Source organism: Harmonia axyridis, chromosome 1 (genome assembly GCF_914767665.1).
Source record: "Harmonia axyridis chromosome 1, icHarAxyr1.1, whole genome shotgun sequence".
Taxonomy (NCBI): Eukaryota; Metazoa; Arthropoda; class Insecta; order Coleoptera; family Coccinellidae; genus Harmonia; species Harmonia axyridis.
In genome coordinates this window covers 63,578,172-63,596,046 of record NC_059501.1, presented here as the reverse complement: position 1 = coordinate 63,596,046, position 17,875 = coordinate 63,578,172, and the positions used below count along the sequence as shown (strand labels likewise).

Genomic DNA, 17,875 nt, shown 5'->3' with positions numbered 1-17,875 from the left:
TTAATATATGGACGGATATATGAAATTGCCAATAAAAATGAAAAAAGCGGAATTATACAAGCTTGTGTTGTATGTTCATTTCAGAAAATGATTTGTCTGTGATAGGCTACAAAAAATTAAAACTCAAGCAATGATTCACTCTCTATCTTTGAGATCATTGAAGATTTGCTGTATTTTTCAGGAGGAATTTCAGATAGAGAGTTGTGTGGAAATGGTATGTTAATTAATTGATGATACAAGCTGAGAATCATCAATATATAGATAAGTCTTTCACTTAATAGTAATAAGATTTTTAATATTCTAAATCCTATAATTTCGAAAATCTTGATGGTTCCAGCTTGTTATCTACGATGAGGAGTTCATGAATAATACGATATATGGCACTATGGATTTTATTAAGATATAATGTGTTGACAATGCTGTGGACTAATCTTATCTAATAACGTGAACAACAAACAATGTGAAGAGCGAATTTTTGGACATTACAGTAGATCACTTGACTTCTACAAATTACCTTTTTCAGTTGAAAAATTTTAAACGCATAACCCGTTTTACCATTTTTTTTCTTTAAATTCTTTTACTTATAACCATTATAAACAATCTTACTCTAACTACTTATATCTCATGTAGTGTATAACTTTAACCAGAACAGAAAAATATCATCAGAGTAAGTCCAATCCCTGATGCTTTGATAAGGTGAAGTTATCACGAAAAATATGAATACAACATAAAGTTGTCACAACATTTGATCACCCAATCATTACTGTATCTACTATCCTTCAATCTAATAGATGAAGAAAATTAGAAGTGCCACACTGTTTTTTCAATCTTGTTGATATTATTGAAATTTTTTGACATAATTTTCACTTTGAAGGATATAGCCTTCTTAAAATTGTTATGGCTACTTAAATTGAGAAAACAGGTGCATCAACAGTATTTTCTGTAAATAATCACATCCTTAAAATCAGTATGAAAATAAAATTCAGAAAAAATGTGCATTTTTCAGTTACCTCAAGGTAATAACCATTAGGCACACATTTAATTTCCCATAAGGTACCAATAGTCTAATTCATATATACTATTCAATATAACTATGTCAAATCTTGATATATCTTATCTAGTGGTAATGTTTGAAATGAAGTGACTACGAAGAAAAAATAATAATTAGAATAGTCATTAATGTTTTCCAAAGGTATTGAAATATTTTTAGGCCATTTTGAATAAACCATAATTTCTTAGTGGAAGTATTCAAAGTAATATTGAAGAAAACATTAACAAAAATCCTCTTAATAAAATATAAACCCTTTGAACCAATACCAAATGATTATGGATATAAATGAATGGTAATGAACTTTTTCTTCACAAATTTTTACACCTAAAACTTCAAAAATCGCAATATACAATAATATACATAAATTTTCATGCTTCATGAGATGTTTGAATGGTCTTATTTCCATACCAACATATTATTTACTATGACAGTTTTTAATGTACTGATCATTTGCACTCAAATATCTATTTCGCTTTGTATATTTAGATAGGAATATAATACAACTGATTAATGATCAAACAAGGGACTTGAAGAAATCCATGAATAAGTTTTGATGACTTCTCAATTTTTTTATGTATGACTTAAAGGTGAAATTCAATAATGGAGCAAACTGATAGATGAATAATTTGCCATGATTAGACATTTCCAAAGATACTATACAATGTGAAATTTGTTTCTGATTGTTCTTTAGACCTTTAGAATATTATGTTGTCTTGATACAACAAAGCAGTTATAACGATATTAAATTTTTGAATACCAACAAATTTTCTCAACACCATCGCCCTCATGTAATAAAGTAAATAGCAATTTCAAACGATTATATAATCAGTGATATTGTGAAATTAATAGGTCTTCTGTCATTTCCCTTTATGAAATTTGATGACTCGACGTGACGTGATGAATATCACAGCAACAGTATGTTGTATAGAACAGGTTATATCAAAGTATGAGGCATGTGTATCTTGAAAAAGAAAGACCAATAAACTGACATATAACATCCTTATATCCTAAACTGTCAACATGAGTAGAATTATTTTCATAAGTAGATTATTTAAAAAAGCACAACTTTAAATTGAAACAACTTCCTCAGCCCACAACATCAAATAGACAATTACAGATAAGACCAGAATATATAGAAGAGCATTTCCTATAGTAATTTACATATAATTCAAAGGTTATGTCCATAATTTCAAGGCATAATTGTTAAGTATTTGCTAAAATTTATGAATCGATATCCATTATGTTATGGCATTATCGCCATAAAATCAGATATCCCAGAATTGATTTAAGTTGATTTTAAACATAATCACCATTGTTGAAACTTAATTCAATAAAAATGAATTTACTAGAGATGTTCTTGGGCAGAGGCTTACCAACATTACTATTGTTTAACTACTTTAAATCACGTTACATTTAGACAATGAGACTATGCAGCGTTTCGGCATTTCAATAAGTAAACTATGCCGTCAACAATCGATTAAATTGATATGACTTAATTTTCAATTTAATATAACTATAAGATATGGAATGCCACATTAAAATCTATGACCTGCATAGATATAACAGAAAAAAATATAATAATCAACACTGTTGTATACAAAGCTCCCAGAATACGAATATATATTAATATATGTTTAGCGATAGTAGGATGAGAATAACAAGTGAAAAAGAACACTATTCAAATTGAATGTAATTAGATATTGAAATCAGAATAACATAATTAACAGATAGCAAGTGAATTTTTGGATATCCTCATTAATGTCTCCATTTCCAATTTTGAGAAAAACTTGTTTAGTGATAAAATTGATTTCTATAGTATGTAACATTTTATTCTAGTGATTGTTTAATTAAATTATCAGGAAATCTTTATTATTGTCTGTAAATTGATATAATTCAGAAAACAGCATATTGGAAATTTAGGTGGAATATTCGATTTGTCAACGGCTTCAGTTCAAAATTGTTCTGAAAGTGTCCAAACATTAACAATATAACAACATGCGATAACAACAATATACATACATAATTTCAGTTATATTTTCCATATTTATATAATATATATTCATATATATTTATTCAATCAATATAATTCTATAAGCTTTGAATTTGGATGAATAAATGTGATGGCTACTTTATGACTATTTACAATGTCATGCCATCAAATAGATGAGTGAAATGAAATGATCACCGTTTATAATTGCCCCGATTCAAAGAGTGACTATGTTGAACACCTATAATGGTAACTTCAGTTCTTGCTGTTAAAAGCATTTTTGTTAAGATGTGACAGGTCATTATAAACGGGATAATATGTGATATCGGTATTGCGATGGGTAATATCACTCTATTTCGGATGATTTGTGTATTTTGGCCAGCCAAGCGATAATTGAGGTTCAAATACAGGTACAAATTTTGGAAATATAATCTTCTGCTTAACATTACCTATCACAAAGTACCACTTCAGTTAACATATATAACATATACACTTTCCTTGAAGATATATAAAATTATACTTATCAATGTTCATTTTTAATAAAATTTCAATAAAACATGACATATACACATATATGACATGATACAATGTAAATAATCAATGAAAAAAATTAATTAGTAATAACCAACAACAAATTTTTAAAATGAATTGGTATATCAACAGAGGTAATAAAATCTAATTATAATAGACTATGAATTTCTTTTTAACATTACCCGACACTTTATAACATAAATTTTCAACAAATCTTATCAAAAGAAATAAACAAACATTGTGTTCTGAAGCACATAAAATTTTTAGTATTCATAAGATATTGAATTGCAACAGTGAAATCGAATTCAGAATCAATACTTAACATGACTGCTGTCATATTTCTCTACTATGACTATAAATTTCGTCGAATGATTAGTTTCGAAAATTATGTGAAAATTAGGTGAATTGGAATCTTTCCATAGGTACAATTGAAATCTAATTGAGAATATTTACATCAAATCGGCTATAGGTTTTTTATCGGAAACGTCAATTGAAAATATTCATTCAAGATCAGAAGAAAGTTGCATATTCAATTTCAGTGTTGTATGATTGGAAAAATTCAAAGCCACCCGATAGCTATCTAATTGAAAACTAATTACAAGCTCTGCTGCGCGTACCTCTCTTAGTGAATGAATAATTTCGTCGAAGTGAACTGATGATATCACTGCATGGCCAGAGGGTTGATGCTCAACCCTCCGTTGTTTCTTGCGCGTTTCATCTCCTCTTCGGAGATACGTTGCTCTATAAGATAGGTGGCTGTATGTATCGCGTGAGGGTTTCCGGTGATGGTAACCATGCGATTTCGAGTACCAGGGGCGAAGACGCCCTTTTTCGATATCTGAATATTAGCACCGCTCATCTGTTGAATTTCTATCAGGGATCTACCTCCTGGACCTGGAATGAAGACCTGCTTTGAGAGAAGAACTGGAGAATTGACCCGCCTTAATAACTATTCCTTCAAAAGGATGCTTCGCGTTTTACTAGAAATTGTCCAATTTTGATGTCAAATCGTCTATAGGCGATTATGAGTTTGCGTAACCGGCTTGCTCATGTTAACTGTGAGGGGTGTTTCCAAACAGATGCGAAATATTTCAAAAGGTGATTCTTCACCCACCTACAACCAACCATAATGTACCCTGTATTTCTTTTCGTCCAAGCAACAGCTCTTCAAAGATAAGAAAATTATTGTTTTCATTTAATATCCCTAATATGACAAAGGTTAAAAGAATTGGATTTGCTAACAAATGAGAAGAATCAACAGTCTACATTTCCCCCAAAATTATAGAGAATTATTATTAAAGAAGAAACATTTTTAATGTGTTTTGTTGTTATTCTGACAAAAAACCCTATTGATTTTCACCGAAAAATCATCTCTTGAAAAGTCATTCGCATCAAATCAAAAACACCCTGAATATCTATAGCATATGAAATTAATTCATCTTTATCATAACCGCATAACACTGTTACACAACATAGTACTAACTTGAGCTCACAAAAATAAAACAAATATGTTGCATCTCCAGTCCTGTTTAAGTTTACACGAGTCTATATTTTCAATTATTCTCATTATTATACGTTCAAAAAGAGAATTGTTTAATTTTTTATCATAGTCTAGTCACAATGTGAGGACACAGATAACTTGCTATATAATGTGGACTTTAGTTAAATTACTATTTATATTTTTTAGTAGTGGAGAATTAATACAAAGCAGAAAATTCATTAACAAAGTTATTCAAACAAAACCAATATCAATCACAATATAACAGTAATAATAAACAGATAACTTCAACCCTTCCCTGTATTTTGATTGACACAAATATCGCTTGACCTGAGGAATTAATGGATATGAGGGAAATGGCAGGATTTTGTTTAATCGGGATGTATGAAGATTACAACATCTATTAAAACATTCTGATAGTTAGATCAGCCAAATATCTATATCATTGTTATATTTCAAAATTTTCAAACAAATGCTCAAATGTTATGAGATTATGTGAACTCAAGCAGTGAAATATTGAAAAAGTAAAACTTCATTCTTTCAGTGTAAAACTATTAGATGGACATGTCATGAAGCAGAGGTAACACAAGTGAAGAATATACATTGATGTATACCTGATACCTAAAACTGTACAGGTAAATGAAATGATCCTGTTTATGATATGTATAGTGTAATTTTGGTTCAGTGGTAAATCTGAATAAGTTTAACACTCAGTTCAATTTTCAGGTATATCGCAACATATGGCCTTGTGAATTATTTTGGAATAAAAAATTTAAAATTGTAAACTTTCAAAAAGTCTGAGCCCTATAATAGTCAATAGAATTGATAACAGATTTTTTAAATTTTAGGAGTTCCTAAATGATCAAATGGATGATTTATAATACCAATATCTTAATCACAGCCTCTTTACATCCAAAATTGATGTGGAAGAAAAATATTCAGATTAAAATAAAACGATTGATAAGACAAATCTGACAATGAAAAATAAACGATAAAATTTAGGAATGTTGCATTATATAAACATTACTTTCTTAAAAAAAAATCTACAAATTAAATGGTTAAAACGTTGAAATTATTCAGTGAAATGCTTAGTATCCATTTCACCATAATATAAATTCTATGAAATATTTTCGTTTCAATTATTTGATCCAACTGCTTCCACTTGGAGTCACCATGGTTGGTAATATTGATATGGATTGCTGTAACCATGTATGGAATAGTATGGATTACCTAAAATAGCACCAACGATAACTTCTGGAATTTCTACATTTTTAGTGTCCTTAGGACCGCTGAGTTCGGCAGGTGTTGGACTTTTGCTGAGAACTGTCATCTGCTGACCTGTTCCTAGACCGAAGCTGTTATTGTTCAGTGATATGGGGGCCGTGGCAGCGGAGGCTTGGTGCCGAAATGGATCAAAAGCAGCATCGTAGCGCTCCAAGCTCTGTCGATTCGATGGTGTAGTAGCCCCTGAAAAATATCATTTGAGAAATTATAACTCAGGATGAAGGACCTTATGTAGGTCGATGGCCATTTGCAAAGGACAACATAATGACGGTTACTATTACTACTACTATAACTAATTCTTTTTTTTTCCATTTTATAATCGGCTATGTGAATCTTAAGTAGGTTTTCCCATAAAAGGTTTAATTTTGAATAGGCTTCTATCTGGGCAGCTGTTATCTTCCGAAATTTGACGAGTTGAAACAACGGCATTATTAAAAATGGAACGATACACGCTTCAATAAAGCATTGAAATTGTTAAAATTCAAAATTTTGCAGTCACATTTCGCAAAACTTTTGGGTGGTTGTGAAGTACCTTCTCGACCGGCAATGGTGAAACTGGTGGAAAATTTGAGCTGTTGGGACAGGTTAGTGATGTGACCAATAGCAACGGTGTGCGTCGTTAAAAAAAACTGCGAATATTCCTGCTGTAGCCTGTAGTGTTGAGGTGCGAAAATTGAGATTGGGAGATGCTAATATGAGTGTTGTTTCATTTTTGAAAGCATTGTAAATTTCAATGGAAAGATCAATTTTATCCAAAATGAACAAATCTGAATGCAGAATATCCTTCTTCCTCTCCTTACAAGCTCGATTTCCATCAAAGTTTTTTCGGAATTATTTGTGAGTGAATTTGTTTGTAATGATTTCGCATCACCATCCAGGGCCGTCGCTAGCCAAACTACCGCCCTAGGCGGAGACCCATTTTGCCGCTCTAGGCAGATACTCATTTTGCCGCCCTAACAGATGCTAACTCTGCAGAATGCTAAAAATTAATATTGGATAATCCAGCGCCTGCTCAAGCGTTTCTACCGTTCTATTTTTCATGGATTCAAATTTTAAACCAATAGATGATTTAGGATAAGTGGAATGTAATGAACAATAAACGTGCTCAACTGAATTCTAAAGAATATATTATGATAAAATATATTAATTGAGTTCAGGTTTCAGATCCTTCGTTTTTTTCTTTGATATGATGAATATTTATTCACGATGGAAAGATGTTTAAGATTAGCAAATTTGATGAAAAAAATCATCAGTGAAATTCGTTCAGATAAAAAATTATTTAATTCATTCTTCCAGTAAATGTAGATAATATCGCCCTCCATTATTTGCCGCCCCTCTAGAGTGGGCCCTGCAGTTTCAGGTTCCTAGCTTTGTTTCGATTTTAGAAGAAGCTTGAAATAGTATATAACATTACTAGCCAGGTAAGAGGGTTTTTACTGGCGAATGGAGGATATAATTGACGAGCCGCAGGCGAGTCAGTTACCTCCTTGAGCCAGTAAAACCCGTTACCTTGCGTGTATTGTTTTATATTTTATTTGTTTCTCATTTGTAAAAAGGTTAGATAAATTCCAAAAAAATCTCAATAATTTGTCTCAAATGTCGTAAGCTATCATAGACAAGTCTATGTAAGCTATGGAAGCGTTGCCATGAACATGTCTGTTTATTTTTCTTTATATTTGTTTTGGCGAAAGAGAGAATGAATGTACCAAAAGAAATTATTGAGGCAGCCAGTAGTGTAGCTTCAAGTTTATTACCTGCAAAATCAGCTTCAAGGTACGAGCGAGAATACGACGACTTCAAAAAGTGGCAAAACAAAAATAGTGTGAAGATGTTTGTTGGTCTACTTGAATCAACTATCAGCTAGATTCAGCCCTAATACTTTATGGGCAAAATGGTCTAGGCTGAAAAGCTGCTTGGAAATGAAAGAAAATGCCCCTGTTCGCAGGTTTGTTTTCCTTAAAGAATTTATTGAAAAATATGACGTTTAGTTGTCATTTGCAGATTTCAAAAGGTAATAGCGTTTCTGAAACGAAAAAATGAGCGTTATACGCCAAAAAAGGCCAAGGTATTAAGTAAAGAAGAGGCTGAACAATTTCTTTTACATGCTCCTGATGACCAGTGGTTGCTGGCTAAAATTGTAACAATATTTGGGATTTTTGGATGTTGTCGATGTGACGAAATTCTCTCCTTAAACATGAATGATCTAGAAGATATGGGAAAATACGTTATTGTGACATTGCGGCAAACAAAAAATTTAACAACAAGAAGATTCACCATAACCGATGATGGCTGCAGCTTCAAGCCTTGCTTGTTATACAGACAATATGTAAATCTTCGGCCTCCTGGAACAGAAAGTCTAAGATTTTTTTTGACATACCCACATGGAAAAATCTGTGTTACTGGAAATAACAATTGTACCATGATTTTCAACATATATGACGATAAAACAAAATTTTCTAATGTAAATAATACTACTAACTTGTAAAAATTTTGCAAGTTAACTGTCAGTTTTACAAGTTAGTGACTTGATAAAATAAACTTTCTTGATTAATATTGTGTTTTTGGAAACTGACGTTTACAAATGAGAAACAAATAAATTTGTTTTTTTGTTTGTTTAAGATTATCGAGTAAAACAATCGGATGATGCGGATGAACCATTATCTAATTCGAATGCGACTAACACTAGTTAATTAGATATAGAAAATGAAGAATATTATAAAATAATGGAATGTTGGAAGTGATCAAATGGAATTGTTTTCTTATATTTTGCATTCCATTCTGAGGAATCAACATTCTGATTAGGGAATTGGAAAAAAAATAATCCAGAACCCCAAGTGGCCATAAAACTCGGCAACTTAAAAGGGAACGCCGACAAGCCTGATGGGTGCATGTGTTTTTTTAGCTTCAATAACTCGTAAACAGCACTATGAGGGGATCACGCCACATCTGGATATTTATGAGTATAATGTATAATGCGGACCTTTTGTGGTTTTTGATGTTATTTAAATTTATCGGTATTCCTTCCTGTTGTTGCTGACTGAATTAAATCTCATTTGGTACTTTGAATTTCTACACATGTGATTTTTGTTGATCAAGCTTTAAATGCCGCTATTGAATTTTGCCGCCCTAGGTGACCGCCTACCCTGCCTACCCCCTAGCGACTGCCTGTCACCATCAACCATCACCGTGCGGGTCGTTCCAGCATTTCAATGTCAAGTCACATGATATTTATCCAATTAAAACGCAAGTAAGTGCCTTCACTTGTCATATGTAAGATGTCTAAAACAAAGGTGTGCTCACTAACTCTCGGAAAAAGCCAGCCTTGGTGGCAGCAGTAGGATGGTTCCTGACTGCCAAAGCTAAGGTATCGGGTTCGAATCCCGGCAAGGGCATGGATGGTTGTGTATGTCCTTAGTTTGTCACAAAAACAAAAATTGTCTAGATTTAAATGTAGTATGACTGAGTAGTATGCAATAAAAACGTGTCGAGACTTGATATGTGTACATACCGAAAAATGGTGAGCACATTAAAGAGAGGAATGAATGAATGAATAACTCTCGGAAAACATTAAGGTTAAAGTGGCAACTTTTGAAGGGACCTGCTATGGAGGGTAGAGAATGTAGAGATATCTTTATATTTCTTTATCTCTACCCTCCATAGGACTAACCTTCTTGAATTTTAATGCGATTGGTCCCTTTTCTCTTGATTTCCGCATCATTCCAATAATAAACTTCTTTTGACAGAACAAAAAAAATTTTGAAAAAAATGCCATTAATTCTTTGTATAGCGCCACCTTAAGGAAGAAAAGGGAAAATTGACCCATGCCAAGCATAGTCGCCAGAATTATCTAACAAAATCTAAGCTAAGCAGTGAACACATCAGTATTTTAAACATCTTAGTCATATGCCTAGGACAACACTGAAAATAATAGGCTGGAAAAATTTAGAAATACTTTTCTTTATCAATTTTATCAGGCCCTCAGAAAACTAGGAGGATTACCATGTTTAAATGGTTCCATGGTATGCAATACGAAATTTCAAAACGACTAACATAATAATCAGAGATGAACTGGGTTCATCCTATTGAAGTCACCAGACTTGAAATATTATCAAGCCATAAAAAAACCAAACAAAAAACAACGAAAAAGCACTGACTTGGCATCAGCAGTTTTTGCAAGTTAGTCCGTTGATGAGCACAGAACTGAATATATGAGATGGGATATGGGATTTATCATGCTGTCATTGTTGTCGGTTAATTCATCTAGATGAGCAGCTCAGATGGTACGATTCGCTTAAAATATGGCAAGAACATTCGAGTGGTTATTTACAACCAAGTTAGATATAGCTATTGTAAGGAAAATATTGGGTTTTTTTTACGACGTTTAGCATGAATTTTATATGGTTCTGGTGACGCGATCAACATGAAATTTTGTATACAGCTTGAAATCGTTATTTTATATCCACTTGCAAAATTTCAACTAGGTTGGATCTATTGTCACTGACTTTTTTTCTCGATATTCTGCCTCAATTTTCTATGGTTCTGATTATGCGATCGGCAAGAAATTTCTCACGAGGCTTGAATCTATTGTTTTGAAACGATTAGGAAAACAGTACTTCAAATGACCATATTTACGGAACTCTTAGTCGGATTTAGCTCATTACCGAACTTAACCGCGTCAATAGATTATAAATAAGAATACCTTTAAGCTAAATGTCACCTTTTTTTTTGTAATTGATTTATGTACTTTTATTTCTGAATGAAGACGATTTTTATTCGAGATCTGAACCTTGAATATTTCAAGTTCCTAGGACCTTCCATTTGGGACCTAATTCAGAGACAAAATAGAAAAATACTCTGCCGACAATTGTCTTACTAAGCTTCCTCGTTCTTTCTCCGCTCTTACTTAAAATGCACTCCACAGTACTCCAGTTGTTACATTGTTTTCGGTCTTGTAACACTTTTGGGCATCCCTCAGTTCTTATTTAAGAATATGAGAATCTTTTATAACCCAACTGGAATACCCATTCCAAATGTTATCAATATCCCACCAGTTAAACATGAAATATATATGGATCTCGGGAATTTCATGTATGCACTTGAGCTGAAATTTCTATAGATCTATTTACGATTCAATCCACGGCCCAAAGTGGAGATACACACCAACTTTCTCAAAATCGAATAAAATTGTGAAAGTAAAGGTTTTTACTAGGATTTGCTGACACACAGACGTACACAAAACCAATGTTGTTCAGAAATGCATTCTCAAATCGGGGGCCAACATTTTTTCCATCTTAGAAGTAATCATAAAGTCTACCCTTGGTTGCAAAACATTTGATGCACTCACCTAAACAGTCACCTAAGGCTGCTTGCCCAAGTGCCCCGAACATAGCACTAGTGTTGGTTACAGTAGCACCGGTTTGTTCCATTACACCCAGATAGCTAGAAACTGGGAGAGCACCATGTGTAGTGCCCAAACCTAGACCCATTCCTAAAATTCCGTATTTGGCTAGGACAGTCAAAGCAGTAGCTATTTCCGCTACATGGCTCTCGGAATAACCGGTACTCCTCAACTGGACCTGAAAAATGTAAGAAAATAAACTATTAGAATGCTATAGCATTAATAATCATAAAATTAAGACTTGGGAAGTTTGAGGAAGCTTTTTGTCTTAATTTGTGCAATGTTATGATCCAGCTGTTACATCCATGTAATTGTTGAAACCTCATAAATGCCAGTAGAAGGCAATTTTATAGAATCTCTCTTCTTCATTGATTTTTGATGAAGTTAATGATCAAATTTATTGAACCAGAATTAGGTTGCAATTTTGTGGGCAAGAATTGAACAACAATGTTGAAATATTGAAATTCGTAGATAATATTTGTGCAATGCAAATTCTACACGATAGTTTATTATTTTCTCTCATCTTATAATAATTAAAATAATGCAAAATATCAAAAAACAAGTGTAATGGTTAAAACCCTAGCACTATGATGTTACTGAGGTCTATTGCACCAAACTACTTTTCAATTGTTGATACTTGTTCTTTTGTATTTTAGTCGACGTCGTTTATTTATTCTCGACGTTTCGCCAGTTCGAGTGTCTGGCATCTTCAGGAGTTATTCTCACTAAGGATAGCTGCCCAACCAGTTCACTACATTGCATTTCATCCAAAGTGTAAACAAATGCTTTTCACAACAATATGCGTTGAGCAATGCTGGGATCTATAGCACCAAACTACTTTGCAACGTTTCCTTGACTTTTCACTTCGAATTGTCCAATTCTGAATGTTTTTCGTGCAACGTAATTAATTCTGGAAGTTGCAAAGTAGTTTACTGCAATATACCCTAGCAGTTTTTTTCAAGATAAAAAACAGCCACGAAAACAAAGTTGTTCAGGATGGTATGAAATGCATTTTGCGAAGGAAAAAAAATTTTAATCCCGAAAGTGATCACAAGGGTTCTCTTTTCCATCGGTAGACTCAAAAAAAATATTGTATTTAGTTTATACATATTAAGAATTCTGTGTTTTCTATATTTTTGAGTTTGATTATTTCAATGCTAGCTTCACAATTGATAAATCAGTTTTTCTGGATAGGATAATCAATATACCTACATCAACCAAGTTTTGTAGTACATAAATTTAATTAAATACATATAAAGGTTTTCGAATAGAAGGTTTAATTTAGAATAGCCTTCCATAAGGGCAGCTATCATCTTTTGACATTTGACAAGTTAATACTACGCCATTATTAAAAATGGATTGATAAACTGATTCACAACGCATTGAAATTGTTGAAATTCACTACAAAAATGGTGAAAATTTTGCAGTCACAGCTCCCTAAACTAAAGCACTTTTGGGTTATCCTGAAGCACTTTCTCGACCGGCAAAGGTGAAACTGTTGGAAACGTTTGAGCTGTTGAGACAAATTAATGATGTAAAGAATCAAAACCAAATCTCATGAATGATGGTTGAACACGAACAACGTCGTATCTTTGCTGATTGTGTCCTTGAAATGCATCTTCAACATGTCACTGTTTGGTGCGGTTTTTGGGCTGGTGGTGTGATTGGATCTTACTTATTCGATAATGAGGCTGGTGCAACTGTTACGGTGAATGGATTGAGCTACGGACCTATGATTAATGATTTTTTATGGACGAACGAATTGGAAGATACTGATGTCCCCGGTCTACCATAGTAAAACACATTTTTTTTTGGCAAAATTCGATTTTATTATTCAACATAGTTGCTTTCGAGAACGATACAGCGACTATAGCGATCTTCCAACTTTTCGATACCATTTTTGTAGTACGATTTGTCTTTCTCTTCAAAATAGGCCTCAGTTTCGGCGATTACTTCTTCATTGGCGCTGAATTTCTTTCCATCGAGCATTCTTTTGAGGTCTGAGAACAGGAAAAAGTCGCTGGGGCCAGATCTGGCGAATACGGTGGATGCAGAAGCGATTCGAAGCCCAATTCATTTAATTTTACTATTGTTTTCATTGAATTGTGACATGGTGCATGGTGAAACAGCACCTTTTCTTTCTTCAAATGGGGCCGTTTTTAACGATTTCATCCTTTAAACGATCCAATAACGCTATATAATAATCGCTGTTGATGGTCTGGCTCTTTTGGAGGTAATCAATGAATATTATACCTTGCGCATCTCAGAATACTGCTGCCATAACCTTGCCAGCTGACTGTTGTGTTATTCCTCGCTTTAGATTCGGTTCATCGTATGCGGTCCACTCAGCTGACTGTCGATTGGACTCCGGAGTGAAATGATGGAGCCATGCTTCTTCTATTGTCATATATCGAAGCAAAAATTCAGGTTTATTGCACTTAAACAGCTTCAAACACTGCTCAGAATCATCAACATGTTGTTGCTTTTGATCGATTGTGAGCTCGCGCTGTACCCATTTTGCACACAGCTTTCTCATGTACAAATATTCGTAAATGATATGATATACACAATCAGATGACATCTTCACAACGTCTGCTATCTCGATCAACTTCACTTTATGATTATTCAAAATTATTTTGTGAACTTTCTTGATTTTTTCGACGGTGACAGCCTGTTTTTGGGCGTCCACTGCGTTCGCCGTTCAGTGCTTATTTCACCATGTTTAAACTTAGCATACCAATCAATGATGGTTGATTGTCCTGGTGCAGACCCCGGAAACTCTTCATCAAGCTAAGATTTTGCTTTAACTGTATCCCTTCAAAAAGCAATATATTGTATCAGCACACGAAATTCTTCTTTTTCCATCTTTTTTCAAATAACAAAAGTAGCTACACTCACAACGCAATATCTCACAAACTAATGGTGGGACTGCTGACAAATTTTGACACGTATCGTTTGAAGATACTAACTACAAATCATATGGATTTAATACTAGCACCACCATCTATGCATCAGACCGGGGACTTTTCAATTGGCCTAATAAGGTCTATGTCAATGCTCCAAATCGATTCAAGTCTTTTAAGATGGAATTCGTGAAGTTATCGGAGACATACAGCCGCAAATGTGAGAATTGGTTAAGGAAATTCCATGAAAAGTATATGGTGTTGCAACCGTAGATGTGACGGCTATTTGCCTGATATCATTTTTCTTCCTTTAATGACATACCTTGCTCTTTACAATGAAATAAACATTATCCATTTCTCCTGAATAAATAGTAATTTACGTAACAAGTCCGGAAAATAGGTTTTTTTTGGACGAATAGACAAAATTCCAGGACGAGCGTAAGCGAGTCCTGGAAGTCTGTGAGTCCAAAAAAACCATTTTCGGGCGTGTTGCGTACAATATTTTTTCGGCAACCATGTAAAATAACACTATCGCTGCTGCTTTCCATATTTTATTGCGATTGCGATCAAAAAACATGCAAATTTTTGACAACTAATTTCATATGAACTGTCAGCCGTTATCTCGGTTGCTATGGATTCTATGATTCTTTTCCGGCCTAGTCCGGGAAGTACGTACTTTCCGGACTAGGCCGGGAAAAGCTACTTTCTCAGAGAAAAAGCGTCCGGGAAGTGAGCACTTCCCGGACGGTTGCCGAAAAAATCGTTTTTTTATTAAAAAAAAATTAAACCTCCTATTGTAAAACCATCTATATGAATTTTTCCATAATGGTTGATATATTCTGCGATGAAATAGGCAATAATAAACCATAGTGTAGAATTTCCATTGTTTTCAATTTCAATTGTACTTAATTACAAAGGGCAGACACTTTTCTATTCGATAAATGGCCATATACAGGGTGTTCCTAAATTGAACGTACAAACGAAAAGGGGAGATTCCTTAAGTGAGTTTAAGAAAAAAAAGTCCCATAAACATGGGGTCGCAAACGTTTCGTTTTCGAGATACAGAGTGTTAAAGTTTGAATTTTTTTCAAGTTTTTTTCTCATAGTATCTACACTTCACAAGATATTCAACTGATATTTGGCATAGATATTACATTTGAGAGTTCTCACCACGTGACATGGCAATTTCGATAGAAGATCTACAGGGTGATATTTTTTCTGGAACACTGCCAGATTACAAACTGGCCTTCCTATCATAGTTACGAGAATTTCGAGAGAATCGTTCAAAATTTTTTTTCTCGAAATCGTTGGTAGATACAACAAAACTACAAGAGACCGAAAAGTTTAGTATAAGAACAAAGCTTCTTTTTACATTTTTTCAAATTAACAGTTGCTCACCAAAAAAAAAGTTCTGCAGAAGAACAGGTGGCAGTGTTCCAGAAAAAATATCACCCTGTAGATCTTCTATCGAAATTGCCATGTCACGTGGTGAGAACTCTCAAATGTAATATCTATGCCAAATTTCAGTTGAATATCTTGTGAAGTGTAGATACTATGAGAAAAAAACTTGAAAAAAATTCAAACTTCAACACTCTGTATCTCGAAAACGAAACGTTTGCGACCCCATGTTTATGGGACTTTTTTTTTCTTAAACTCACTTAAGGAATCTCGCCTTTTAGTTTGTACGTTCAATTTAGGAACACCCTGTATATATATTTTCCTTCAGTCAGCATTTTCCCCAAAACGCGAATGATAAGCCAGAAATAACACCAATACGCGCATTAATAAAATCAATTAAGAGAGGCAAATGGACTGATTATACGTATCGGAGCGCAGGCGGTTAACGAAAATCTACCTTTATATGATCCAATAACTGGGCAGTTATGTTGCCGACTCCCTGTCCCGGCTGTCCTAGATTGAGGCTCATGTTGAGACCCCCATTCAGCATGATGGTCGAGCTTATATTACTGTTCAGGCTGGTGGTGGAAGCGTTGAAGCCATTTCCGTTATTGGCGAATGGCGAACCCGTTGGGTTGAAATTGGCGACTGGTCCGTTCACGTCCGCGTAGGACACGTTGAGGCACGTTCCGCTCTGAGGGTCTTCGACGATCTTGCTGATTATCATCAGACATGCTTCTTTGTTTTGTTCCTTATCACCTGAAAACAAAAAATCAATTATAAAAATTTCGTTAAAACTGTCAAAAGCAATGGGCGCGTTCAGCAGAAAGATCGGTAGCGTAAGTAGCTCCGCTACTGATAGGTATCAGTTTGGTAACGTTATAGTCCGGGAGCCAGGTGCAAATTTGGTTGATTATTTCCTCTCGAAAGATACTTGGTGAGATGCATCAGATAATAGTAATAAAAAGCCTCGTGAACGTCAGCTACGACTCGGCGGCAGCCCCCCAAACACGAAGAAAAAAAATTCATTCAGTCATTTCCTCCCAACTGAAAATTTGTCAAATTGTAGCTAACCCAATATCTAGACGAAAAAATACATTCAGCTGGCTATAGCATGGTGGATTATACGTCAGCTGGTGCCTCAAACATGAAAAAAAAAATTATATTTTCAATGACAGCTCTGACAGCGACTCTGATACTGAGAGTGGAAATAACTAAATATTATTGTGCAACATGTGGAGAAAGTCCTTTTCTCGCGAGTGTGGCACTCTCTGATTCATTTTCAGAGTCGCTGTCAGAGTTGTCATTGAAAATATTTTTTTTTTCATGTTTGAGGCACCAGCTGACGTATAATCCACCATGCTATAGCCAGCTGGTTGTATTTTTTCGTCTAGATATTGGGTTAGCTACAATTTGACAAATTTTCAGTTGGGAGGAAATGACTGAATTTATTTATTCAACTTATTGTATAAAAGAAGCGAAAATATCTAATTTTTTGAAATAGAAACATAAATTTAATTACTATAAATCATAACAAAATAAAGTTTCTTAATAGTGAGAAACCTCCAGGCTTTGTTTGATTTCATAATTTCCCATCCAGGATCTAAGAAACATGAGGCATCTTATAGATTTGTCGCCTAAACTACTTCGGGTTTTTGTAACTGTAAGAGTAGCTCTGGAAAATTGTTTTTCAACAGGAGCTGAAGATGCTGGCGTTGATAAAAAATCCTTGGCCATTTTGGCCGAGTTTGAAAAGATATTTCTGAAACTGCCAAAATCTACCAATAGATTTCATAGAAATGTGAGAAAACCACGGGCGTAGCAA

General features: G+C 34.0%; 1 protein-coding gene across 6 annotated transcripts in view; it reads right to left on the bottom strand.

Annotated features, from left to right (window-relative positions):
• Positions 1–376: 376 nt before the first annotated feature.
• Positions 377–17,875, bottom strand: part of LOC123685720 (RNA-binding protein Pasilla) — a 210,864-nt gene continuing 193,365 nt past the window's right edge. For all 6 annotated transcript variants that reach the window (XM_045625597.1, XM_045625554.1, XM_045625562.1 and 3 more), the window contains 4 exons: positions 16,508–16,809; positions 11,696–11,927; positions 6,298–6,534; positions 377–4,463 (listed from right to left, as the gene is read on the bottom strand). In XM_045625597.1, coding sequence (XP_045481553.1) covers positions 4,231–4,463; positions 6,298–6,534; positions 11,696–11,927; positions 16,508–16,809 — 1,004 coding nt within the window. In that variant the 3' untranslated portion in view covers positions 377–4,230. The remainder of the gene's footprint in view (positions 4,464–6,297; positions 6,535–11,695; positions 11,928–16,507; positions 16,810–17,875) is intronic.